Below are 26,030 nucleotides of genomic sequence, written 5' to 3' on the forward strand. Positions count from 1 at the left end.
ATCAGGTTGTCCCGCGGGGGGCTCCCAGTCTTCATCCCCATTTTCCAGATGAGGGAACTGAGGCCCAGAGAAGTGACTTGCCCAAAGTCCCACAGCTGACACCTGGCGGAGCCGGGATTTGAACCCCTGACCTCTGACTCCAAAGCCCGGGCCCCTTCCACTGAGCCACACTGCTTTTCTATCGTTAATGGTATTTATTAAGCGCTTACTACGTGCAAAGCACTGTTCTGCACAGGGGAGGTTCCAAGGTGATCAGGTTATCCCACGGGGGGCTCACAGTCTTCATCCTAATAATAATAATAATAATAATAGCATTTATTAAGCGCTTATTATGTGCAAAGCACTGTTCTAAGCGCTAGTTACAATAATAATGGCATTTATTAAGTGCTTACTATGTGCAAAGCACTGTTCTAAGCGCTGGGGAGGTTCCAAGGTGATCAGGTTGTCCCACGGGGGGGCTCACAGTCTTCATCCCCATAATAATAATAATAATGGCATTTATTAAGCGCTTACTACATGCAAAGCACTGTTCTAAGCGCTGGGGAGGTTCCAAGGTGATCAGGTTGTCCCATGGGGGGCTCACAGTCATTATCCCCATAATAATAATAATAATAATGGCATTTATTAAGCGCTTACTATGTGCCAAGCACTGTTCTAAGCGCTGGGGAGGCTCCAAGGTGATCAGGTTGTCCCACAGGGGGGCTCCCAGTCTTCATCCCCATTTTCCAGGTGAGGGAACTGAGGCCCAGAGAAGTGACTTGCCCAGAGTCCCACAGCTGACAACTGGCAGGGCCGGGATTTGAACCCATGACCTCTGACTCCAAAGCCAGGGCTCTTTCCACAGAGCCACACTGCTTTTCTATCGTTAATGGTATTTATTAAGCGCTTACTACGTGCAAAGCACTGTTCTAAGCGCTGGGGAGGTTCCAAGGTGATCAGGTTGCCCCACAGGGGCTCACAGTCTTCATCCCTATAATAATAATAATAATGGCATTTATAAAGTGCTTACTACGTGCAAAGCACTGTTCTAAGCGCTGGGGAGGCTCCAAGGTGATCAGGTTGTCCCACGGGGGGCTCACGTCTTCATCCCCATTTTACAGATGAAGTAACTGAGGCCCAGAGAAGTGACTTGCCCAAAGTCCCACAGCTGACACCTGGCAGGGCCGGGATCTGAACCCATGACCTCTGACTCCAAAGCCAGGGCTCTATCCACAGAGCCACACTGCTTTTCTATCATTAATGGTATTTATTAAGCGCTTACTACGTGCAAAGCACTGTTCTAAGCGCTGGGGTAGATACAAGGTGATCAGGTTGTCCCACGGGGGGCTCCCAGTCTTCATCCCCATTTTCCAGGTGAGGTCACTGAGGCCCAGAGAAGTGACTTGCCCAAAGTCCCACAGCTGACAACTGGCAGGGCTGGGATTTGAACCCATGACCTCTGACTCCAAAGCCAGGGCTCTTTCCACAGAGCCACACTGCTTTTCTATCGTTAATGGTATTTATTAAGCGCTTACTATGTGCAAAGCACTGTTCTAAGCGCTGGGGAGGCTCCAAGGTGATCAGGTTGTCCCACGGGGGGCTCACAGTCTTCATCATAATAATAATAATAATAATAATAATAATAGCATTTATTAAGCACTTACTATGTGCAAAGCACTGTTCTAAGCGCTAGTTACAATAATAATGGCATTTATTAAGTGCTTACTATGTGCAAAGCACTGTTCTAAGCGCTGGGGAGGTTCCAGGGTGATCAGGTTGTCCCATGGGGGGCTCACAGTCTTCATCCCCATAATAATAATAATAATGGCATTTATTAAGCGCTTACTAGGTGCCAAGCACTGTTCTAAGCACTGGGGAGGTTCCAAGGTGATCAGGTTGTCCCACGGGGGGCTCACAGTCTTCATCCCCATTTTCCAGGTGAGGTCACTGAGACCCAGAGAAGTGACTTGCCCAAAGTCCCACAGCTGACACCTGGCAGAGCTGGGATTTGAACCCATGACCACTGACTCCAAAGCCAGGGCTCTTTCCACTGAGCCACACTGCTTTTCTATTATTATTATTGATGGTGTTTATTAAGCGCTTCCTACGTGCAAAGCACTGTTCTAAGCGCCGGGGAGGTTCCAAGGTGATGAGGTTGTCCCACGGGGGGCTCCCAGTCTTCATCCCCATTTTCCAGATGAGGTCACTGAGGCCCAGAGAAGTGAAGTGACTTGCCCGAAGTCACACAGCTGACAACTGGCAGAGCCGGGATTAGAACCCATGACCTCTGACTCCAAAGCCCGGGCTCTTTCCACTGAGCCACGCTGCTGTTTGTACTTTCCCAAGCGCTTAGCCCAGTGCTCTGCACACAGTAAGCACTTAATAATTACGGTTGAATGAATGAACCTCCCCATCCCCCCCCCGCCTTACCTCCTTCCCCTCCCCACAGCACCTGTATATATGTATATATGTTTGTATGCATTTTTTACTCTATTTTATTTGTACATATTTATTCTATTTATTTTATTTTGTTAATATGTTTGGTTTTGTCGTCCGTCTCCCCCTTCTAGCCTGTGAGCCCGCTGTTGGGTCGGGACCGTCTCTAGATGTTGCCAACTTGGACTTCCCAAGCGCTTAGTCCAGTGCTCTGCACACAGTGAGCGCTCAATAAATACAATTGAATGAATGAATGAATATATGCAATACATAGATGTATATACATATATACTGTTGCCAACTTGGACTTCCCAAGCGCTTAGTCCAGTGCTCTGCACACAGTGAGCGCTCAATAAATACAATTGAATGAATGAATGAATATATGCAATACATAGATGTATATACATATATACCACCATCATCATTCATTCATTCAGTCATTTATTGAGCGCTCACTGTGTGCAGAACACTGTACTAAGCGCTTGGGAATTACAAGTTGGCAACACATAGAGACGGTCCCTACCCAACAGTGGGATGTTTGTACAGATCATCATCATCATCATCATCAATCGTATTTATTGAGCGCTTACTATGTGCAGAGCACTGTCCTAAGCGCTTGGGAATTACAAGTTGGCAACACATAGAGACGGTCCCTACCCAACAGTGGGATGTTTGTACAGATCATCATCATCATCATCATCAATCGTGTTTATTGAGCGCTTACTATGTGCAGAGCACTGGACTAAGCGCTTGGGAAGTACAAATTGGCAACATCTAGAGACAGTCCCTCCCCAACAGTGGGCTCACAGTCTAAAAGGGGGAGACAGAGAACAAAAGCAAACATACTAACAAAATAAAATAAATAGGATAGATATGTACAAGTAAAATAGAGTAATATGTACAAACATATATACAGGTGCTGTGGGGAGGGGAAGGAGGTAAGATGGGGGGGATGGAGAGGGGGACGAGGGGGAGAGGAAGGAAGGGGCTCAGTCTGGTTCGATGTCTGTCTCCCCTGCTTCTATAATAATAATAATAATAATAATAATAATCATCATCATCATCACGGTACTAAGCACGGGGTGGATACGAGCAACTCAGGCCGGCCCCCGTCCCACACGGCTCTCGCAGTCTTAATCAGGAGTGAAGTGACTTGTCCAGGGTCACCCAGCAGAGAAGAGGGGGAGTCTGAATTCGAACTCAGGTCCCCCTGACCCCCAAGCCCGGGCTGTAGCCACTAGATAGGGCACGGGGGACGGCGTCCGTAGTAGAGCCGACGTCCGTGAGGAGCTTGTCCTGCTCTGCACCCGGTGAGCGCTCAATAAATACGATTGCACGAATTTGGCTGTGGGATTTATTAAGCCTTTACTGTGTGCCAAGCACTGTGCCACGTACCAGCATAGCAAATCAGACACAGTCCCTGTCCCACGTGGGACACACATGTTCTTTGTATGTATTTGTAATAAGTGTGGCATGTAATAATAAGTATGGCATTGGCGGGAGGTGGTTACTGGGGAGAGGGAAGGACTCGGGTCAATACGACTGTATGTATATATGTTTGTACATATTTATTACTCTATTTATTTTATTTGTACATATCTATTCTATTTATTTTATTTTGTTAGTATGTTCGGTTTTTTGTTCTCTGTCTCCCCCTTTCAGACTGTGAGCCCACGGTTGGGTAGGGACTGTCTCTAGATGTTGCCAATTTTTTATTTTATTTTGTCAGTATGTTTGGTTCTGGTCTCGGTCTCCCCCTTTTAGACTGTGAGCCCACGGTTGGGTAGGGACCGTCTCTATATGTTGCCAACTTGTCCTTCCCAAGCGCTTAGTACGGTGCTCTGCACACAGTAAGCGCTCAATAAATACGATTGATTTTATATAGACTAGACTGTGAGCCCACTGTTGGGTAGGGACCGTCTCTAGATGTTGCCAATTTGTACTTCCCAAGCGCTTAGTACGGTGCTCTGCACACAGTAAGCGCTCAATAAATACGATTGATTTTATATAGACTAGACTGTGAGCCCACTGTTGGGTAGGGACCGTCTCTAGATGTTGCCAACTTGTCCTTCCCAAGCGCTTAGTACGGTGCTCTGCACACAGTAAGCGCTCAATAAATACGATCGATGATGATGATTTGTTAAACGCTTGCTATGTGCCGGGCACCGCCCTGAGCGCAAGGGCGGATACAAATCAGGTTGGACACGGTTCCTGTCCCACTTGGGGCTCACGGTCTCAGACCCCATTTTCCAGATGAGGTGACCGAGGCCCAGAGACGTGAAGTGAGCCGCCCAGGGTCACACAGCAGACAAGTGGCCGAGCCGGGATTGGAACCCGTGACCTCCTCTCTCCCAGGCCCAGGCTCTGTTGCTTTTCTGTGGCATTTAAGTGATAACCACAGTCTTTTAGACTGTGAGCCCACCGCTGGGTAGGGACCGTCTCTAGATGTTGCCAGTTTGTACTTCCCAAGCGCTTAGTCCAGTGCTCTGCACGCAGTAAGCGCTCAGTAAATACGATTGATGATGATGATTGCGGGGAAAAGGATCCGAGGCGGGCCGCTGATCCGTCCGCGTGTCCGTCCGTCTCTGCAGGGCCTCCGCGTGCTGTGTCCCGTGTGTCGGGAGCCGCTGTCCTACGACCTGGCCGCCCTGCAGGCCGCCCCGCCGCCCCAGCACCCCACGGTAAGTGCGGCCCCCAATAAGTAGGCGGGATTGGGGGGGGGTCCCGCGGCCGGGCCCGACCTCCCAACCCGTCCGTCCCCCCCCCGCAGGAGCCGTACCGGCCGGACGCGGACAGCCTGCGGCGCCAGCGGGAACGCCAGAGGCTCTTCCAGCGGCAGCAGCGGCGAGGAGGCATCATCGACCCCGAGGCCGAGCGCAACCGCTACTTCATCAGCCTCCAGCAGGTCAGGCCTGCCTCCGCTCCCCTCCCCTGCTCCCGGGCCCGGCTCCCGCCTGAATCCTTCCCTCCTCCCGGTCCTGGCTCCGACCCCGGCCCCCCCCCGCTGCTCCCAGGCCCAGGCCCGGATCCTCCCCTGCTCCCGGGCCGGGCTCCAGCCCTGATCCTCCCCTGCTCCCGGCCCGGCTCCGGACAAGTCCCTCCCCTGCTCCGGGCCCAGTTCCGGACAAGTCCCTCCCCTGCTCCAGCCCAGATCCTCCCCTGCTCCCGGCCCGGTTCCAGACAAGTCGCTCCCCTGCTCCCGGCCTGGCTCCATCCCAGATCCTCCCCTGCTCCCGGCCCGGCTCCGGACAAGTCCCTCCCCTGCTCCGGGCCCAGTTCCGGACAAGTCCCTCCCCTGCTCCAGCCCAGATCCTCCCCTGCTCCCGGCCCGATTCCAGACAAGTCCCTCCCCTGCTCCCGGCCCGGCTCCATCCCAGATCCTCCCCTGCTCCCGGCCCAATTCCAGACAAGTCCCTCCCCTGCTCCGGGCCCAGTTCCAGACAAGTCCCTCCCCTGCTCCCGGCCCGGCTCCAGGCCAGATCCTCCCCTGCTCCCGGCCCGGTTCCAGACAAGTTCCTCCCCTGCTCCCGGCCTGGCTCCATCCCAGATCCTCCCCTGCTCCCGGCCCAGCTCCGGACAAGACCCTCCCCTGCTCCTGGCCCAGGTCCGGACAAGTCCCTCCCCTACTCCCGGGCCCAGGCCCAGTTCCTCCCCTGCTCCCGGCCCGGCTCCAGCCCAGATCCTCCCCTGCTCCCGGCCCTGTTCCGGACAAGTCCCTCCCCTGCTCCCGGCCCGGCTCCATCCCAGATCCTCCCCTGCTCCCGGCCCGGCTCCGGACAAGTCCCTCCCCTGCTCCCGGGCCCAGGCCCGGATCCTCCCCTGCTCCCGAGCCCGGCTCCAGCCCAGATCCTCTCCTGCTCCCAGCCCGGCTCCGGACGGGTCCCTCCCCTGCTCCCGGGCCCAGGCCCGGATCCTCCCCTGCTCCCGAGCCCGGCTCCAGCCCAGATCCTCTCCTGCTCCCAGCCCGGCTCCGGACGGGTCCCTCCCCTGCTCCCGGGCCCAGGCCCGGATCCTCCCCTTCTCCTGGGCCCGGCTCCAGCTGTCCCCTGCTCCCAGCCCAGCTCTGGACAAGTCCCTCATTCCTTCAGTCGTATTTATTGAGCGCTTGCTGTGTGCAGAGCACTGTACTAAGCGCTTAAGTCCCTCCCCTGCTCCCGGGCCCAGGCCCGGATCCTCCCCTGCTTCCAAGCCTGGACACAGCCCAGATCCTCCCCCGCTCCCGGCCCGGCTCCAGACAAGTCCCTCCCCTGCTCCGGGCCCGGCTCCAGACAAATCCCTCCCCTGCTCCCGGGCCCAGGCCCGGATCCTCCCCTGTTCCCAAGCCCGGCTCCAGCCCAGATCCTCCCCTGCTGCTGGCCTGCCACGGGATAATTCCCTCCCCCGCTCCCGGGCGCAAGCCCGGATCCTCCCTTGCTCCCGGCTCCAGCTGTCCCTTGCTCCCAGCCAGCTCTGGACAAGTCCCTCATTCATTCAGTCGTATTTATTGAGCGCTTGCTGTGTGCAGAGCACTGTACTAAGTGCTGAAGTCCCTCCACTGCTCCCGGGCCCGGCTCCGACCTGAATCCTCCCCTGCTCCCGGCTCCAGCTGTCCCTTGCTCCCAGCCAGCTCTGGACGAGTCCCTTGTTCATGCAATCGTATTTATTGAGCGCTTGCTGTGTGCAGAGCACTGTACTAAGCGCTGAAGTCCCTCCCCTGCTCCCGGGCCCAGCTCCGACCTGAATCCTCCCCTGCTCCCGGGCCCGGCTCCGGGCAAGTCCCTTCCTTGCTCCCGGGCCTACCTCCAGCCCAGATCCTCCCCTGCTCCCGGCCCGGCTCCGGACAAGGGCCCAAGCCCGGATCCTCCTCAGCTCCAGCCCAGATTCATTCATTGTCGTATTTATTGAGCGCTTACTGTGTGCAAAGCACTGTACTAAGCGCTTGGGAAGTCCAAGTTGGCAACATATAGAAACGGTCCCTACCCAACAGCGGGCTCACAGTCTAGAAGGGGGAAGATCCTCCCCTGCTCCCGGGCCCAGGTCCGGACAAGTCCCTCCCCTGCTGTCCCCTGCTCCCGGCCCTGCTCCGGACAAGTCCCTTCCCTGCTCCGGGCCTGGCCACTGGACAAGTCTCTCCCCCTCTCCCGGGCCTGGCTTCAGCCCAGATCCTCCCCTGCTCCCGGTCCAACTCTGGACAAGTCCCTCCCCTGCTCCCGGCTCCAGCCCAGATCCTCCCTTGCTCCCGGTCCGGCTCCAGACAAGTCCCTCCCCTGCTCCCGGCCCGGCTCTGGACAAGTCCCTCGCCTGCTCCCAGGCCCAGGCCCGGATCCTCCCCTGCTCCCAAGCCCTGCTCCCGGCCCAGCTCCGGGCAAGTCCCTCCCCAGCTCCTGAGCCTGGCTCCAGCCCAGATCCTCCCCTGATCCCGGGCCCGGCTCCGGACACGTCCTTCCCCCCACTTCTAGACTGTCCCCCTCCTAGACTGCGAGCCCGCTGTTGGGTAGGGACCGTCTCTAGATGTTGCCAACTTGGATTTCCCAAGCGCTTAGTCCAGTGCTCTGCACACAGTAAGCGCTCAATAAATACGATTGAATGAATGAATGAATGAAAAGTCCCGTCCCTGCTCCCGGCCCGGCCACTGGACAAGTCTCTCCCCCTCTCCCGGGCCTGGCTCCAGCCCAGATCCTCTCCTGGTCCGGCTCCGGACAAGTCCCTCCCCTGCTCCCAGCTCCAGCCCAGATCCTCCCCTGCTCCCAGCCTGGCTCCGGACAAGTCCCTCGCCTGTTCCCAGGCCCGGCTCCGGACAAATCCTTCCCCTGCCTCTGGCCCAGCTCCAGCCCAGATCCTCCCCTGCTCCCGGTCCGGCTCCGGACAAGTCCCTCCCCTGCTCCTGGCTCCAGCCCAGATCCTTCCTTGCTCCCTGTCCGGCTCCGGATAAGTCCCTCGCCTGCTCCCGGCTCCAGCCCAGATCCTTCCTCGCTCCCTGTCCGGCTCCGGACAAGTCCCTCGCCTGCTCCCGGCTCCAGCCCAGATCCTTCCTCGCTCCCTGTCCGGCTCCGGACAAGTCCCTCGCCTGCTCCCGGCTCCAGCCCAGATCCTACCCAGCTCCCGGTCCGGCTCCGGACAAGTCCCTTCCCTGCTCCCAGCTCCAGCCCAGATCCTCCCCTGCTCCCGGTCCGGCTCCAGACAAGTCCCTTCCCTGCTCCCGGCTCCAGCCCAGATCCTCCCCAGCTCCCGGTCCGGCTCTGGACAAGTCCCTTCCCTGCTCCCGGCTCCAGCCCAGATCCTCCCCTGTTCCCGGTCCGGCTCCGGAGAAGTCCCTTCCCTGCTCCCAGCTCCAGCCCAGATCCTCCCCTGCTCCCGGTCCGGCTCCGGACAAGTCCCTCCCCTGCTCCCGGCTCCAGCCCAGATCCTTCCTCGCTCCCTGTCCGGCTCCGGACAAGTCCCTCCCCTGCTCCCGGCTCCAGCCCAGATCCTCCCCTGCTCCCAGTCCGGCTCCGGACAAGTCCCTCCCCTGCTCCTAGCTCCAGCCCAGATCCTTCCTTGCTCCCTGTCCGGCTCCGGATAAGTCCCTCGCCTGCTCCCGGCTCCAGCCCAGATCCTTCCTCGCTCCCTGTCCGGCTCCGGACAAGTCCCTCGCCTGCTCCCGGCTCCAGCCCAGATCCTCCCCAGCTCCCGGTCCGGCTCCGGACAAGTCCCTTCCCTGCTCCCAGTTCCAGCCCAGATCCTCCCCTGTTCCCGGTCCGGCTCCGGACAAGTCCCTCCCCTGCTCCCGGCTCCAGCCCAGATCCTTCCTTGCTCCCTGTCCGGCTCCGGACAAGTCCCTCGCCTGCTCCCGGCTCCAGCCCAGATCCTCCCCAGCTCCCGGTCCGGCTCCGGACAAGTCCCTCCCCTGCTCCCGGGCCCGGCTCCGGACAAATCCCTCCCCTGCCTCCAGCCCAGCTCTGGCCTGAATCCTCCCCGGCAACCGGGCCCGGCTCCGGCCGAGTCCCGGCCTGGCACCGGGTGGGACGGAGCCCTCGGAGACTGGCCCCCTCCCACCGCCTCCTCTCTCCCCCTCCTCAGCCTCCTGCTCCCGCGGAGCCCGCCCCCGTCGTGGACACCCCCGAAGACCCCCGGCCGGAGGCCACCGCAGCCCCCTTAGCCGCCCCGGAGGAGGGGAGACGGGGGCCGGCCGAGACGGACGCCCGCCGGCCGGGCCGGAGGGACCCGCGGCCCCCCGGCGAGCCCCCCTCGGCGGCCGCCCCCCCGGAGGAGCCCCCCACGGACCGCAAGGCCGAGGGCCGGGAGAAGGGCCCCGCTCCCCGCCGGACCTGGGACTGCGGGCGCTGGGAGCGGGCCGGGGGCCGCGGCCCCGCCGCCGCCGCCTCCTACCCCCGCCTGCCCGCCCGGGGACGGGGGCTGCTGCGGCCCGGGCTCCGCCGGGAGCCCCCGGACCCCGGCGACGGCTCCTAGCAGGACGGCCGCGGGGCAGAAATAAAGAGCGTTGAGACCCAGGCCTGCCCCATCTCTGCCCCCCACCCCCCGGACCCCAAACCTGGCAGAGGGAGCTGTGGGCATCAGGGTGGAAGCAAGGAGAGATGGGCAGCTCGCCCTGCCTGGAGGCCGAGGAATGATAATAATAATAATAAGCACTTACTATGTGCAGCGCACTTGTTCTAATAATAATAATAATGTTGGCATTTGTTAAGCGCTTACTATGTGCAAAGCACTGTTCTAAGCGCTGGGGGGGATACAAAGTGATCAGGTTGTCCCATGGGGGGTTCACAGTCTTAATCCCCATTTTACAGATGAGGCTCAGAGAAATTAAGTGACTTGCCCAAGGTCACACACAGACGTGTGGCGGAGTCGGGATTCGAACCCGTGACCTCTGACTCCAAAGCCCGGGCTCTTTCCACTGAGCCACGCTGCTTTTCTAAGAGCTGGGGAGGTTCCAAGGTGATCAGGTTGTCCCACCGGGGGCTCCCAGTCTTCATCCCCATTTTCCAGATGAGGTCACTAAGGCCCAGAGAAGTGACGTGACTTGCCCAAAGTCACCCAGCTGACAGTTGGCGGAGCCGGGATTTGAACCTCTGACTCCAAAGCCCGGGCTCTTTCCGCTGAGCCACGCTGCTTCTTTAATAATGGAATTTATTAAGTACTTACTATGTGCGGCGCACTGTTCTAAGCGCTGGGGAGGTTACAAGGTGATCAGGTTGTCCCACCGGGGGCTCCCAGTCTTCATCCCCATTTTGCAGATGAGGGAACTGAGGCCCAGAGAAGTGAAGTGACTTGCCCAAAGTCACCCAGCTGACAGTTGGCAGAGCCAGGATTTGAACCTCTGACTCCAAAGCCCGGGCTCTTTCCACTGAGCCATGCCGCTTCTCTAATAATGGCATTTATTGAGCACTTTGTGCAGCGCACTGTTCTAAGCGCTGGGGAGGTGACAAGGTGATCAGGTTGTCCCACCGGGGGCTCCCAGTCTTCATCCCCATTTTGCAGATGAGGGAACTGAGGCCCGGAGAAGTGAAGTGACTTGCCCAAAGTCACCCAGCTGACGGCGGAACCGGGATTTGAATCCATGACCTCTGACTCCAAAGCCCGGGCTCTTTCTGCTGAGCCATGCTGCTTCTCTAATAACAGCATCTATTAAGCACTTACTATGTGCAGCGCACTTGTTCTAAGCGCTGGGGAGGTTACAGGGTGATCAGGTTGTCCCTCGGGGGGCTCCCAGTCTTCATCCCCATTTTCCAGATGAGGTCACTGAGGCCCAGAGAAGTGATGTGACTTGCCCAAAGTCACCCAGCTGACAGTTGGTGGAACGGGGATTTGAACCTCTGACTCCAAAGCCCGGGCTCTTTCCGCTGAGCCATGCTGCTTCTCTAATAACAGCATCTATTAAGCACTTACTGTGTGCAGCGCACTTGTTCTAAGCGCTGGGGAGGTTACAGGGTGATCAGGTTGTCCCACCGGGGGCTCCCAGTCTTCATCCCCATTTTGCAGATGAGGGAACTGAGGCCCAGAGAAGTTAAGTGACTTGCCCAAAGTCACCCAGCTGACAGTTGGCAGAGCCGGGATTTGAACCTCTGACTCCAAAGCCCGGGCTCTTTCCACTGAGCCATGCTGCTTCTCTAATAATGGCATTTATTGAGCACTTAGTATGTGCAGCACACTGTTCTAAGCACTGGGGAGGTTACAAGGTGATCAGGTTGTCCCACCGGGAGCTCCCCATCTTCATCCCCATTTTCCAGATGAGGTCACTGAGACTCAGAAGTGAAGTGACTTGCCCAAAGTCACCCAGCTGACAGTTGGCGGAGCCGGGATTTGAACCCATGACCTCTGACTCCAAAGCCCGGGCTCTTTCCGCTGAGCCATGCTGCTTCTCTAATAATGGCATTTACTAAGCACTTAGTATGTGCAGCGCACTGTTCTAAGCACTGGGGAGGTTACAAGGTGATCAGGTTGTTCCACGGGGGGCTCACAATCTTTTATCCCCATTTTCCAGATGAGGTCACTGAGGCCCAGGAAAGTGAAGTGACTTGCCCAAAGTCACCCAGCTGACAATTGGCGGAGTGGGGATTTGAACCCGTGACCTCTGACTCCAAAGCCCGGGCTCTTTCCGCTGAGCCACGCTGCTTCTCTAATAATGGCATTTACTAAGCACTTACTATGTGCAGAACACTGTTCTAAGCGCTAGGGAGGTTACAAGGTGATCAGGTTGTCCCATGGTGGGGGCTCCCAGTCTTCATCCCCATTTTCCAGATGAGGGAACTGAGGCCCAGGGAAGTGAAGTGACTTGCCCAAAGTCACCCAGCTGACAGTTGGCGGAGCCGGGATTTGAACCCTTGAGCTCTGACTCCAAAGCCCGGGCTCTTTCCGCTGAGCCATGCCGCTTCTCTAATAATGGCATTTACTAAGCACTTACTATGTGCAGAACACTGTTCTAAGCGCTGGGGAGGTTACAAGGTGATCAGGTTGTCCCACTGGGAGCTCCCAGTCTTCATCCCCATTTTCCAGATGAGGTCACTGAGGCCCAGGGAAGTGAAGTGACTTGCCCAAAGTCAACCAGCTGACAGTTGGCGGAGCCGGGATTTGAACCTCTGACTCCAAAGCCCGGGCTCTTTCCGCTGAGCCATGCCGCTTCTCTAATAATGGCATTTATTAAGTACTTACTATGTGCAGCGCACTGTTCTAAGCGCTGGGGAGGTGACAAGGTGATCAGGTTGTCCCACCGGGGGCTCCCAGTCTTCATCCCCATTTTCCAGATGAGGTCACTGAGGCCCAGAGAAGGGAAGTGACTTGCCCAAAGTCACCCAGCTGACAGTTGGCGGAGCTGGGATTTGAACCCACGACCTCTGACTCCAAAGCCCGGGCTCTTTCTGCTGAGCCATGCTGCTTCTCTAATAACGGCATTTATTAAGCACTTACTATGTGCAGCGCACTGTTCTAAGCGCTGGGGAGGTGACAAGGTGATGAGGTTGTCCCACAGGGGGCTCCCAGTCTTCATCCCCATTTTCCAGATGAGGTCACTGAGGCCCAGAGAAGTGAAGTGACTTGCTCAAGGTCACCCAGCTGACAATGGGCGGAGCCGGGATTTGAACCCATGACCTCTGACTCCAAAGCCCGGGCTCTTTCCGCTGAGCCATGCTGCTTCTGCTCTGCCCTGTCTACCTGCACAGAGCGGGGGCCGGGCAGTTATGTAAGAACAATAGTAATAATTGCAGTATTTAAGCGCTTACTATGTGCCTGGCACTGTACTGAGCGCTGGGGCATTCAGCGCTCAGAACAGTGCTTGGCACATAGTGCTTAATAGTGATGGCATTTATCAAGCGCTTACTATGCGCCAAGCGCTGTTCTAAGCGCTGGGGAGGTTACAAGGTGATCAGGTGGTCCCACGGGGGGCTCACAGTCTTCATCCCCATTTTAATAATAATAATAATAATGGCATTTATTAAGCGCTTCCTACGTGCCAAGCACTGTTCTAAGCTCTGTGGAGGTTACAAGGTGATCAGGTTATCCCACAGGGGCTCAAAGTCTTAAACCCCATTTTAATAATAATAATAATAATAATGGCATTTATTAAGCGCTTACTATGTGCAAAGCACTGTTCTAAGCGCTGGGGTGGTTACAAGGTGATCAGGTTGCCCCAAGGGGGCTCACAGTCTTAATCCCCATTTTCCAGATGAGGTAACTGAGGCCCAGAGAAGTTAAATGACTTGCCCAAAGTCACCCAGCTGACAAGTGGCGGAGCCGGGATTTGAACCCGTGACCTCTGACTCCAAAGCCCGGGCTCTTTCCACTGAGCCACGCCGCTTCTCTTCATCATTAATAATAATGATGGCATTAATTAAGTGCTTACTATGTGCAAAGCACTGTTCTGAGCCCTGGGGAGGTTACAAGGTGAGCAGGTTGTCCCACGGGGGGCTCCCAGTCTTCATCCCCATTTTAATAATGATAAGAATAATGATGGCATTTATTAAGCGCTTACTATGTGCAAAGCGCTGTTCTAAGCTCTGGGGAGGTTACAAGGTGATCAGGTTGTCCCACGGGGGGCTCACAGTCTTTATCCTCATTTTAATAATAAGAATAATGATGGCATTTATTAAGTGCTTACTATGTGCCATGCGCTGTTCTAAGCGCTGGGGAGGTTACAAGGTGATCAGGTTGTCCCACGGGGGGCTCACAGTCTTAATCCCCATTTTAATAATAATAATGATGGCATTTATTAAGCGCTTACTATGTGCAAAGCGCTGTTCTAAGCTCTGGGGAGGTTACAAGGTGATCAGGTTGTCCCACGGGGGGCTCACAGTCTTAATCCCCATTTTAATAATAATAATGATGGCATTTATTAAGCGCTTACTATGTGCAAAGCGCTGCTCTAAGCTCTGGGGAGGTTACAAGGTGATCAGGTTGTCCCACGGGGGGCTCACAGTCTTAATCCCCATTTTAATAATAATAATGATGGCATTTATTAAGCACTTACTATGTGCCAAGCGCTGTTCTAAGTGCTGGGGAGGTTACAAGGTGATCAGGTTGTCCCACGGGGGGCTCGCAGTCTTAATCCCCATTTTAATAATAATAATGATGGCATTTATTAAGTGCTTACTATGTGTAAAGCGCTGTTCTAAGCACTGGGGAGGTTACAAGGTGATCAGGTTGTCCCCCGGGGGGCTCAAAGTCTTAATCCCTATTTTAAAAATAATAATAATGATGGCATTTATTAAGTGCTTACTATGTGCCAAGCGCTGTTCTAAGCGCTGGGGAGGTTACAAGGTGATTAGGTTGTCCCACGGGGGGCTCAAAGTCTTAATCCCCATTTTAATAATAATAATAATAATAATGATGATGGCATTTATTAAGCGCTTACTATGTGCAAAGCACTGTTCTAAGCACAGGGGAGGTTACAATAATAATAATAATAATGATGGCATTTATTAAGCACTTACCATGTGCCAAGCACTGTTCCATGAGGGAACTGAGGCCCAGAGAAGTGAAGTGACTTGCCCAAAGTCCCACAGCTGACAATCGGCAGAGCCGAGATTTGAACCCATGACCTCCGACTCCCAAGCCCGGGCTCTTTCCACTGAGCCGTGCTACTTCTCTAACAAATGGCATCATTATTATACAAGCTAATACAATTATTACATATTATTATACAAGCTAATAATAATGATGATGGCATCTATTAAGCGCTTACTATGTGCCAGGCACTGTACTGAGCGCTGGGGTGTCCAGTGCTCGGCATATAGTAAGCGCTTAACAAATGCCATCACTATACAAGCTAATACAATTATTATTACATATTATTATACAAGCTAATAGTGACGATGGGATCTATTAAGCACTTACTATGTGCCAGGCACTGTACTGAGCACTGGGGTGTCCAGTGCTTGGCACATGGTAAGTGCTTAATAATAATAATAAATGGCATTTATTAAGCGATTACTATGTGCAAAGCACTGTTCTAAGCCCTGGGGAGGTTACAAGGTGATCAGGTTGTCCCACGGGGGGCTCACAGTCTTCATCCCCATTTTAATAATAATAATGATGGCATTTATTAAGCGCTTACTATGTGCAAAGCGCTGTTCTAAGCCCTGGGGAGGTTACAAGCTGATCAGGTTGTCCCACGGGGGGCTCACAGTCTTCATCCCCATTTTAATAATAATAAGAATAATGATGGCATTTATTAAGTGCTTACTATGTACCAAGCGCTGTTCTAAGCGCTGGGGAGGTTACAAGGTGATCAGGTTGTCCCACGGGGGGCTCACAGTCTTAATCCCCATTTTAATAATAATAATAATAATAATGATGGCATTTATTAAGCGCTTACTATGTGAAAGCACTGTTCTAAGCACTGGGGAGGTTACAATAATAATAATAATGGCATTTATTAAGCGCTTACCATGTGCCAAGCACTGTTCCATGAGGGAACTGAGGCCCAGAAAAGTATAGTGACTTGCCCAAAGTCCCACAGCTGACAATCGGCGGAGCCGGGATTTGAACCCATGACCTCGGACTCCCAAGCCCGGGCTCTTTCCACTGAGCCGTGCTACTTCTCTAACAAATGCCATCATTATTATACAAGCTAATACAATTATTACATATTATTATACAAGCTAATAATAATGATGATGGCATCTGTTAAGCGCTTACTATGTGCCAGGCACTGTACTGAGCACTGGGGTGTCCAGTGCTTGGCACATGGTAAGCGCTTACCAAATGCCATCATTATTATACAAGCTAATACAGTTATTATTACGTATTATTATACAAGCTAATAATAAGGATGATGGTATCTGTTAAGTGCTTACTATGTGCCAGGCACTGTACTGAGCGCTGGGGTGTCCAGTGCTTGGAAATATGGTAAGTGCTTAACAAATGCCATCATTATACAAGCTAATAATAATGATTATGGTATCTGTTAAGCGCTTACTATGTGCCAGGCACTGTACTGAGCGCTGGGGTGTCCAGTGCTTGGAAATATGGTAAGTGCTTAACAAATGCCATCATTATACAAGCTAATAATAATGATTATGGTATCTGTTAAGCGCTTACTATGTGCCAGGCACTGTACTGAGCGATGGGGTGTCCAGTGTTTGGCACATGGTAAGCGCTTAACATGCCATCATTATTCAAGCTAATACAATTATTATTACATATTATACAATCTAATAAGAATGATGATGGCATCTGTTAAGCACTTACGATGTGCCAGGCACTGTACTGAGCGCTGGGGTGTCCAGTGCTTGGCACATAGTAAGCGCTTAACATGCCATCATTATTCAAGCTAATACAATTATTATTACATATTATACAAGCTAATAATAATGATGATGGCATCTGTTAAGCGCTTACTATGTGCCAGGCACTGTACTGAGCGCTGGGGTGTCCAGTGCTTGGCACATAGTAAGCGCTTAACAAATGCCATCATTATATAAGCTAATACAATTATTATTACATATTATTATACAAGCTAATAGTGACGATGGGATCTGTTAAGCACTTACTATGTGCCAGGCACTGTACTGAGCGCTGGGGTGTCCAGTGCTTGGCACATTGTAAGTGCTTAATAATAATAATAATAAATGGCATTTATTAAGCGCTTACTATGTGCAAAGCACTGTTCTAAGCGCTGGGGAGGTTACAAGGTGATCAGGTTGTCCCACGGGGGGTTCACAATCTTAATCCCCATTTTCCAGATGAGGGAACTGAGGCCCAGAGAAGTGAAGTGACTTGCCCAAAGTCTCCCAGCTGACAAGTGGCAGAGCCGGGATTCGAACACACGACCTCTGACCCCAAAGCCCGGGCTCTTTCCACTGAGCCACGCTGCTTCTGCTTACAAATGCCATCATTATTATACAAGCTAATACAATTATTATTACATATTATACAAGCTAATAACAATAATGATGATATCTGTTAAGCGCTTACTATATGCCAGGCACTGTACTGAGCGCTGGCATGTCCAGTGCTTGGCACATGGCTAAGCGCTTAACAAATGCCATCGTTATTATACAAGCTAATACAATTATCATTACGTATTATTATACAAGCTAATAATAATGATGATGGTATCTGTTAAGCGCTTACTATGTGCCAGGCACTGTACTGAGCGCTGGGGTGTCCAGTGCTTGGCACATAGTAAGCACTTAACAGATGCCATCATTATTATACAAGCTAATACAATTATTATTATACAAGCTAATAATAATGACGATGGTATGTTGTGCACGTACTGTGTGCCAGGCACTGTACTGAGCGCTGGGGTGTCCAGTGCTTGGCACATAGTAAGCGCTTAACAGATGCCATCATTATTATACAAGCTAATACAATTATTATTACACAAGCCAATAATAATGGCGATGGTATGTTGTGCACGTACTATGTGCCAGGCACTGTACTGAGCGCTGGGGTGTCCAGTGCTTGGCACATAGTAAGCACTTAACAGATGCCATCATTATTATACAAGCTAATACAATTATTATTATACAAGCTAATAATGATGATGGTGATGGTATGTTGTGCACGTACTGTGTGCCAGGCACTGTACTGAGCGCTTGGGGTGTCCAGTGCTTGGCACATAGTAAGGGCTTAACAGATGCCATCATTATTATACAAGCTAATACAATTATTATTATACAAGCTAATAATAATGATGATGGTATGTTGTGCACGTACTGTGTGCCAGGCACTGTACTGAGCGCTGGGGTATCCAGCGTTTGGCACATAGTAAGCGCTTAACAGATGCCATCATTATTATACAAGCTAATACAATTATTATTACACAAGCCAAATGACGATGGTATGTTGTGCACGTACTATGTGCCAGGCACTGTACTGAGCGCTGGGGTGTCCAGTGCTTGGCACATAGTAAGCGCTTAACAGATGCCATCATTATTATACAAGCTAATACAATTATTACTACGCAAGCCAATAATAATGACGATGGTATGTTGTGCACGTACTGTGTGCCAGGCACTGTACTGAGCGCTGGGGTGTCCAGCGCTTGGCACATAGTAAGCGCTTAACAGATGCCATCATTATTATACAAGCTAATGCAATTATTATTACACAAGCCAATAATAGTGACGATGGTATGTTGTGCACGTACTGTGTGCCAGGCACTGTACTGAGCGCTGGGGTGTCCAGTGCTTGGCACATAGTAAGCGCTTAACAGATGCCATCATTATTATACAAACTAATACAATTATTATTACACAAGCCAATAATAATGACGACGGTATGTTGTGCACGTACTGTGTGCCAGGCACTGTACTGAGCGCTGGGGTGTCCAGCGCTTGGCACATAGTAAGCGCTTAACAGATGCCATCATTATTATACAAGCTAATACAATTATTATTACACAAGCCAATAATAATGACGATGGTATGTTGTGCACGTACTGTGTGCCAGGCACTGTACTGAGCGCTGGGGTGTCCAGTGCTTGGCACATAGTAAGCGCTTAACAGATGCCATCATTATTATACAAGCTAATACAATTATTATTACACAAGCCAATAATAATGACGATGGTATGTTGTGCACGTACTGTGTGCCAGGCACTGTACTGAGCGCTGGGGTGTCCAGTGCTTGGCACATAGTAAGCGCTTAACAGATGCCATCATTATTATACAAGCTAATACAATTATTATTATACAAGCTAATAATAATGATGATGGTGTGTTGTGCACGTACTGTGTGCCAGGCACTGTACTGAGCGCTGGGGTATCCAGCGTTTGGCACATAGTAAGCGCTTAACAGATGCCATCATTATTATACAAGCTAATACAATTATTATTACACAAGCCAAATGACGATGGTATGTTGTGCACGTACTATGTGCCAGGCACTGTACTGAGCGCTGGGGTGTCCAGTGCTTGGCACATAGTAAGCGCTTAACAGATGCCATCATTATTATACAAGCTAATACAATTATTATTACACAAGCCAATAATAATGACGATGGTATGTTGTGCACGTACTATGTGCCAGGCACTGTACTGAGCGCTGGGGTGTCCAGTGCTTGGCACATAGTAAGCACTTAACAGATGCCATCATTATTATACAAGCTAATACAATTATTATTATACAAGCTAATAATGATGATGGTGATGGTATGTTGTGCACGTACTGTGTGCCAGGCACTGTACTGAGCGCTTGGGGTGTCCAGTGCTTGGCACATAGTAAGGGCTTAACAGATGCCATCATTATTATACAAGCTAATACAATTATTATTATACAAGCTAATAATAATGATGATGGTGTGTTGTGCACGTACTGTGTGCCAGGCACTGTACTGAGCGCTGGGGTATCCAGCGTTTGGCACATAGTAAGCGCTTAACAGATGCCATCATTATTATACAAGCTAATACAATTATTATTACACAAGCCAAATGACGATGGTATGTTGTGCACGTACTATGTGCCAGGCACTGTACTGAGCGCTGGGGTGTCCAGTGCTTGGCACATAGTAAGCGCTTAACAGATGCCATCATTATTATACAAGCTAATACAATTATTATTACGCAAGCCAATAATAATGACGATGGTATGTTGTGCACGTACTATGTGCCAGGCACTGTACTGAGCGCTGGGGTGTCCAGTGCTTGGCACATAGTAAGCGCTTAACAGATGCCATCATTATTATACAAGCTAATACAATTATTATTACACAAGCCAATAATAATGACGACGGTATGTTGTGCACGTACTGTGTGCCAGGCACTGTACTGAGCGCTGGGGTGTCCAGCGCTTGGCACATAGTAAGCGCTTAACAGATGCCATCATTATTATACAAGCTAATACAATTATTATTACGCAAGCCAATAATAATGACGATGGTATGTTGTGCACGTACTATGTGCCAGGCACTGTACTGAGCGCTGGGGTGTCCAGCGCTTGGCACATAGTAAGCGCTTAACAGATGCCATCATTATTATACAAGCTAATACAATTATTATTATACAAGCTAATAACGATGATGGTGATGGTATGTTGTGCACGTACTGTGTGCCAGGCACTGTACTGAGCGCTGGGGTGTCCAGTGCTTGGCACATAGTAAGCGCTTAGCAGATGCCATCATTATTATACAAGCTAATGCAATTATCATTATTACAATTACATATTATACAGGCTAATAATAATAATGATGGCATCTGTTAAGCGCTTACTATGTGCCAAGGACTGTTCTAAGATACAGGGTCATCAGGTTGCCCCCCGTGGGGCTCACAGTCGCAATCCCCGCATGACAGATGAGGAAACTGAGGCCCAGAGAAGTGACTTGCCCAAGGTCACACAGCTGGGAAAGGGCAGAGCCGGGATTAGAACCCATGACCCTCCGTGAGTGGGCCCTACTCACTACACCGCACTGCTGCCTCGACCGTTGCCGGTGGGGTGGGGAGGGGGGTTCCATCCAACGTGGCTCGGTGGAAAGAGCCCGGGCTTTGGAGTCAGAGGTCACGGGTTCGAGTCCCGGCTCCGCCAATTCATTCATTCAATCGTATTTATTGAGCGCTTACTCAATTGGCAGCTGGGTGGCTTGGGGCCAGTCACTTCACTTCTCTGGGCCTCGGTTCCCTCATCTGGAAAATGGGGATGAAGACTGTGAGCCCCCCCGTGGGACAACCTGATCACCTCGTAACCTCCCCAGCGCTCAGAACAGTGCTTCGCACATAGTAAGCGCTTAACAAGTGCCATCATCATGGATTCAAGTCCCGGCTCTGCCACTTGCCAGCTTGTCATTTCACTTCTCTGGGCCTCGGTTACCTCATCTGGAAAATGGGGATTAAGACTGGGAGCCCCCCGTGGGACCACCTGATCACCTCGTAACCTCCCCAGCGCTCAGAACAGTGCTTCGCACATAGTAAGCGCTTAATAAATGCCATCATCATCATCATGGGTTCAAGTCCCGGCTCCGCCACTTGTCAGCTGGGTGACTTTGGGCAAGTCACTTCTCTGTGCCTCGGTTCCCTCATCTGAGAAATGGGGATTAAGACTGTGAGCCCCCCGTGGGACAACCTGATCACCTCGTATCATCCCCAGCGCTCAGAACAGTGCTTCGCACATAGTAATCGCTTAACAAATGCCATCATTATCATGGGTTCAAGTCTCCGCTCCGCCAGTTGTCATCTGGGTGGCTTTGGGCAAGTCACTTCACATCTCTGGGCCTCGGTTCCCTCATCTGGAAAATGGGGATTAAGATTGTGAGCCCCCCATGGGACAACCTGATCACCTTGTAACCTCCCCAGCGCTCAGAACAGTGCTTTGCACATAGTAAGCGCTTAACAAATGCCATCATCATCATCATCATGGGTTCAAGTCCCGGCTCCGCCACTTAGCTGGGTGACTTTGGGCAAGTCACTTCTCTGTGCCTCATTTACCTCATCTAGAAAATGGGAATTAAGATTGTGAGCCCCCCGTGAGACAACCTGATCACCTCGTATCCTCCCCAGCGCTTAGAACAGTGCTTCGCACATAGTAAGCGCTTAACAAATGCCATCATCATCATGGGTTCAAGTCCCTGCTCCGCCACTTGTCAGCTGGGTGACTTTGGGCAAGTCACTTCACTTCTCTGCGCCTCAGTTCCCTCCTCTGTAAAATGGGGATGAAGACTGTGAGCCCCCCATGGGACAACCTGATCACATTGTAACCTCCCCAGTGCTTAGAACAGTGCTTCGCACATAGTAAGTGCTTAACAAATGCCATCATCATCATCATGGGTTCAAGTCCCAGCTCCGCCACTTGTCAGCTGTGTGGCTTTGGGCAAGTCACTTCACTTCTCTGGGCCTCAGTTACCTCATCTGCAAAATGGGGATTAAGATTGTGAGCCCCCCGTGGGACCACCTGATCACCTCGTAACCTCCCCAGCGCTCAGAACAGTGCTTCGCACATAGTAAGCGCTTAACAAATGCCATCATCATCATCATCATGGGTTCAAGTCCCGGCTCCGCCACTTGTCAGCTGTGTGGCTTTGGGCAAGTCACTTCACTTCTCTGCGCCTCAGTTCCCTCCTCTGTAAAATGGGGATCAAGACTGTGAGCCCCCCATGGGACAACCTGATCACATTGTAACCTCCCCAGCGCTTAGAACAGTGCTTCGCACATAGTAAGTGCTTAACAAATGCCATCATCATCATCATGGGTTCAAGTCCCGGCTCCGCCACTTGTCAGCTGTGTGGCTTTGGGCAAGTCACTTCACTTCTCTGGGCCTCAGTTACCTCATCTGCAAAATGGGGATTAAGATTGTGAGCCCCCCGTGGGACCACCTGATCACCTCGTAACCTCCCCAGCGCTCAGAACAGTGCTTCGCACATAGTAAGCGCTTAACAAATGCCATCATCATCATCATCATGGGTTCAAGTCCCGGCTCCGCCACTTGTCAGCTGTGTGGCTTTGGGCAAGTCACTTCACTTCTCTGCGCCTCAGTTCCCTCCTCTGTAAAATGGGGATCAAGACTGTGAGCCCCCCATGGGACAACCTGATCACATTGTAACCTCCCCAGCGCTTAGAACAGTGCTTCGCACATAGTAAGTGCTTAACAAATGCCATCATCATCATCATGGGTTCAAGTCCCGGCTCCGCCACTTGTCAGCTGTGTGGCTTTGGGCAAGTCACTTCACTTCTCTGGGCCTCAGTTACCTCATCTGCAAAATGGGGATTAAGATTGTGAGCCCCCCGTGGGACCACCTGATCACCTCGTAACCTCCCCAGCGCTCAGAACAGTGCTTTGCACATAGTAAGCGCTTAACAAATGCCATCATCATCATCATCATCATGGGTTCAAGTCCCGGCTCCGCCACTTAGCTGGGTGACTTTGGGCAAGTCACTTCTCTGGGCCTCAGTTCCCTCATCTGTAAAATGGGGATCAAGATTGTGAGCCCCCCGTGAGACAACCTGATCACCTTGTAACCTCCCCAGCGCTTAGAACAGTGCTTCGCACATAGTAAGCGCTTAACAAATGCCATCATCATCATCATGGGTTCAAGTCCCGGCTCCGCCACTTGTCAGCTGGGTGACTTTGGGCAAGTCACTTCACTTCTCTGTGCCTCGGTTACCTCATCTGGAAAACGGGGATGAAGACTGTGAGCCCCCCGTGGGACCACCTGATCACCTTGGAACCTCCCCTGCACTTGTAGCTCAGGGGTTAGAGCACTGGTCTTGCAAACCAGGGGTCTTGAGTTCGAATCTCACCAGGGCCTAATAGGATCCTGCTACTTCATTTCCAGCGCTTAGAACAGTGCTTTGCACATAGTAAGCGCTTAATAAATGCCATTATTATTATTAGAGCAGTGCTTTGCACATAGTAAGCGCTTAACAAATGCCATCATCATCCTCATCATGGGTTCAAGTCCCAGCTCCGCCAGTTGTCAGCTGTGTGGCTTTGGGCAAGTCACTTCTCTGGGCCTCAGTTCCCTCATCTGGAAAATGGGAATTAAGATTGTGAGCCCCCCGTGGGACCACCTGATCACCTTGTAACCTCCCCAGCGCTTAGAGCAGTGCTTCGCACATAGTAAGCGCTTAACAAATGCCATCATCATCATCATGGGTTCAAGTCCCGGCTCCGCCACTTGTCAGCTGTGTAGCTTTGGGCAAGTCACTTCACTTCTCTGGGCCTCGGTTCCCTCATCTGGAAAATGGGTATTAAGACTGTGAGCCCCCCGTGGGACCACCTGATCACCTCGGAACAGTGCTTGGCACATAGTAAGCACTTAATAAATGCTATTAAAAGAAAAAAAGGGAGGCCTGGGGGCATCTGAGGAGGCGGGAGACTTAATAATAATAATAATGATGGCATTTGTTAAGTGCTTACTATGTGCAGAGTACTGTTCTAAGCGCTGGGGGGGATACAAGGTGATCAGGTTGTCCCACGGGGGGGCTCGCAGTCGTCATCCCCGTTTTACAGATGAGGGAACGGGGGCTCTGAGAAGCGAAGTGACTTGCCCAAGGTCACCCAGCTGACATGTGGTGGAGCCGGGATTCGAACCCATGACCTCTGACTCCAAAGCCCGGGCTCTTTCCACCGAGCCACGCTGCTTCTCCAGAAGAAAAAAAAGGGAGGCCAGGGGGCATCTTTGCCCACTGTTGGGTAGGGACCGTCTCTCTATGTTGCCAACTTGTACTTCCCAAGCGCTCAGTCCAGTGCTCTGCACACAGTAAGCGCTCAATAAATACGATTGATTGATGTGGTGGAGCTGGGATTCGAACCCACGACCTCTGACTCCAAAGCCCGGGCTCTTTCCACCGAGCCACGCTGCTTCTCCAGAAGAAAAAAAAGGGAGGCCAGGGGGCATCTTTGCCCACTGTTGGGTAGGGACCGTCTCTCTATGTTGCCAACTTGTACTTCCCAAGCGCTCAGTCCAGTGCTCTGCACACAGTAAGCGCTCAATAAATACGATTGATTGATTGATTGATTGATGTGGTGGAGCTGGGATTCGAACCCACGACCTCCGACTCCAAAGCCCGGGCTCTTTCCACTGAGCCACGCCGCGGGAGGTCCGGCCGGCCAAAGGGGCAGGGGAAAGGGGGTGCCGCGGTCCTGCCCATCGTTGGGTAGGGCCCGTCCCTAGATGTTGCCAACTTGGACTTCCCAAGCGCTTAGTCCAGTGCTCTGCACACAGTAAGCGCTCAATCATCATCATCATCATCAATCGTATTTATTGAGCGCTTACTGTGTGCAGAGCACTGTGCTAAGCGCTTGGGAAGTACAAATTGGCAACATATAGAGACGGTCCCGACCCAACAGTCCCTACCCACGCGGCCTGCCAGGCGCGGAGGGAGGCGACCAGAGGGCTGTGACTGAGCCTCAGGACAGAAGCAGCGTGGCTCAGTGGAAAGAGCCCGGGCTTTGGAGTTAGAGGTCATGGGTTCGAATCCCGGCTCTGCCAACTGTCAGCTGAGTGACTTTGGGCAAGTCACTTCACATCTCTGGGCCTCAGTTACTTCATCTGTCAAATGGGGATGAAGACTGCCCCGCAGTGGGCCCACCTGATCACCTTGTAACCTCCCCAGCGCTTAGAACAGTGCTTGGCCCATAGTAAGCGCTTAATAAACGCCATCATTATTCAAGCGCTTAGTACAGCGCTCTGCGCGCAGCTCGATAAATACGACTGATTGGTTGATCGATCTTTGGGGGTGGAAGCCAAAGGGGCAGGGAAAAGGGGCAGCTGAAGGGGAGGAAGCGGGACGGCGGGGCGAGGGGGGCTTTTATTGGGGCGAGGGGGTCCAGCCTCAGTTACTTCATCTGTCAAATGGGGATGAAGACTGTCCCACAGTGGGACAATTTGATCACCTTGTAACCTCCCCAGCGCTTAGAACAGTACTTTGCCCATAGTAAGCGCTTAATAAACGCCATCATTATTCAAGCGCTTAGTACAGCGCTCTGCGCACAGCTCGATAAATACGACTGATTGGTTGATCGATCGATCTTTGGGGGGGCAGAAGCCAAAGGGGCAGCTGAAGGGGAGGAAGCGGGCCCGGCGGACACGAGAGGCGCGCGGGATGGCGGGGCGAGGGGGGCTTTTATTGGGGCGAGGGGGTCCCGCCTCAGTAGTGGGACAACCTGATCACCTTGTAACCTCCCCAGCGCTTAGAACAGTGCTTTGCCCATAGTAAGCGCTTAATAAATGCCATCATTATTCAAGCGCTTAGTACAGCGCTCTGCGCACA

At 52.4% G+C, this 26,030-nt stretch overlaps 1 protein-coding gene across 1 annotated transcript in view; it reads left to right on the forward strand.

The window, feature by feature from the left end:
• RNF25 (ring finger protein 25) overlaps positions 1-9,990 on the forward strand; it is a 61,651-nt gene extending 51,661 nt beyond the window's left edge. Inside the window, exons 8-10 of the mRNA XM_038748197.1 lie at positions 5,007-5,096; positions 5,186-5,320; positions 9,454-9,990. Coding sequence (XP_038604125.1) covers positions 5,007-5,096; positions 5,186-5,320; positions 9,454-9,843 — 615 coding nt within the window. The 3' untranslated portion in view covers positions 9,844-9,990. The remainder of the gene's footprint in view (positions 1-5,006; positions 5,097-5,185; positions 5,321-9,453) is intronic.
• The last annotated feature ends 16,040 nt before the right edge of the window (positions 9,991-26,030 follow it).

The sequence above is a fragment of the Tachyglossus aculeatus genome, chromosome 1 (assembly GCF_015852505.1).
Source record: "Tachyglossus aculeatus isolate mTacAcu1 chromosome 1, mTacAcu1.pri, whole genome shotgun sequence".
Classification (NCBI taxonomy): domain Eukaryota; kingdom Metazoa; phylum Chordata; class Mammalia; order Monotremata; family Tachyglossidae; genus Tachyglossus; species Tachyglossus aculeatus.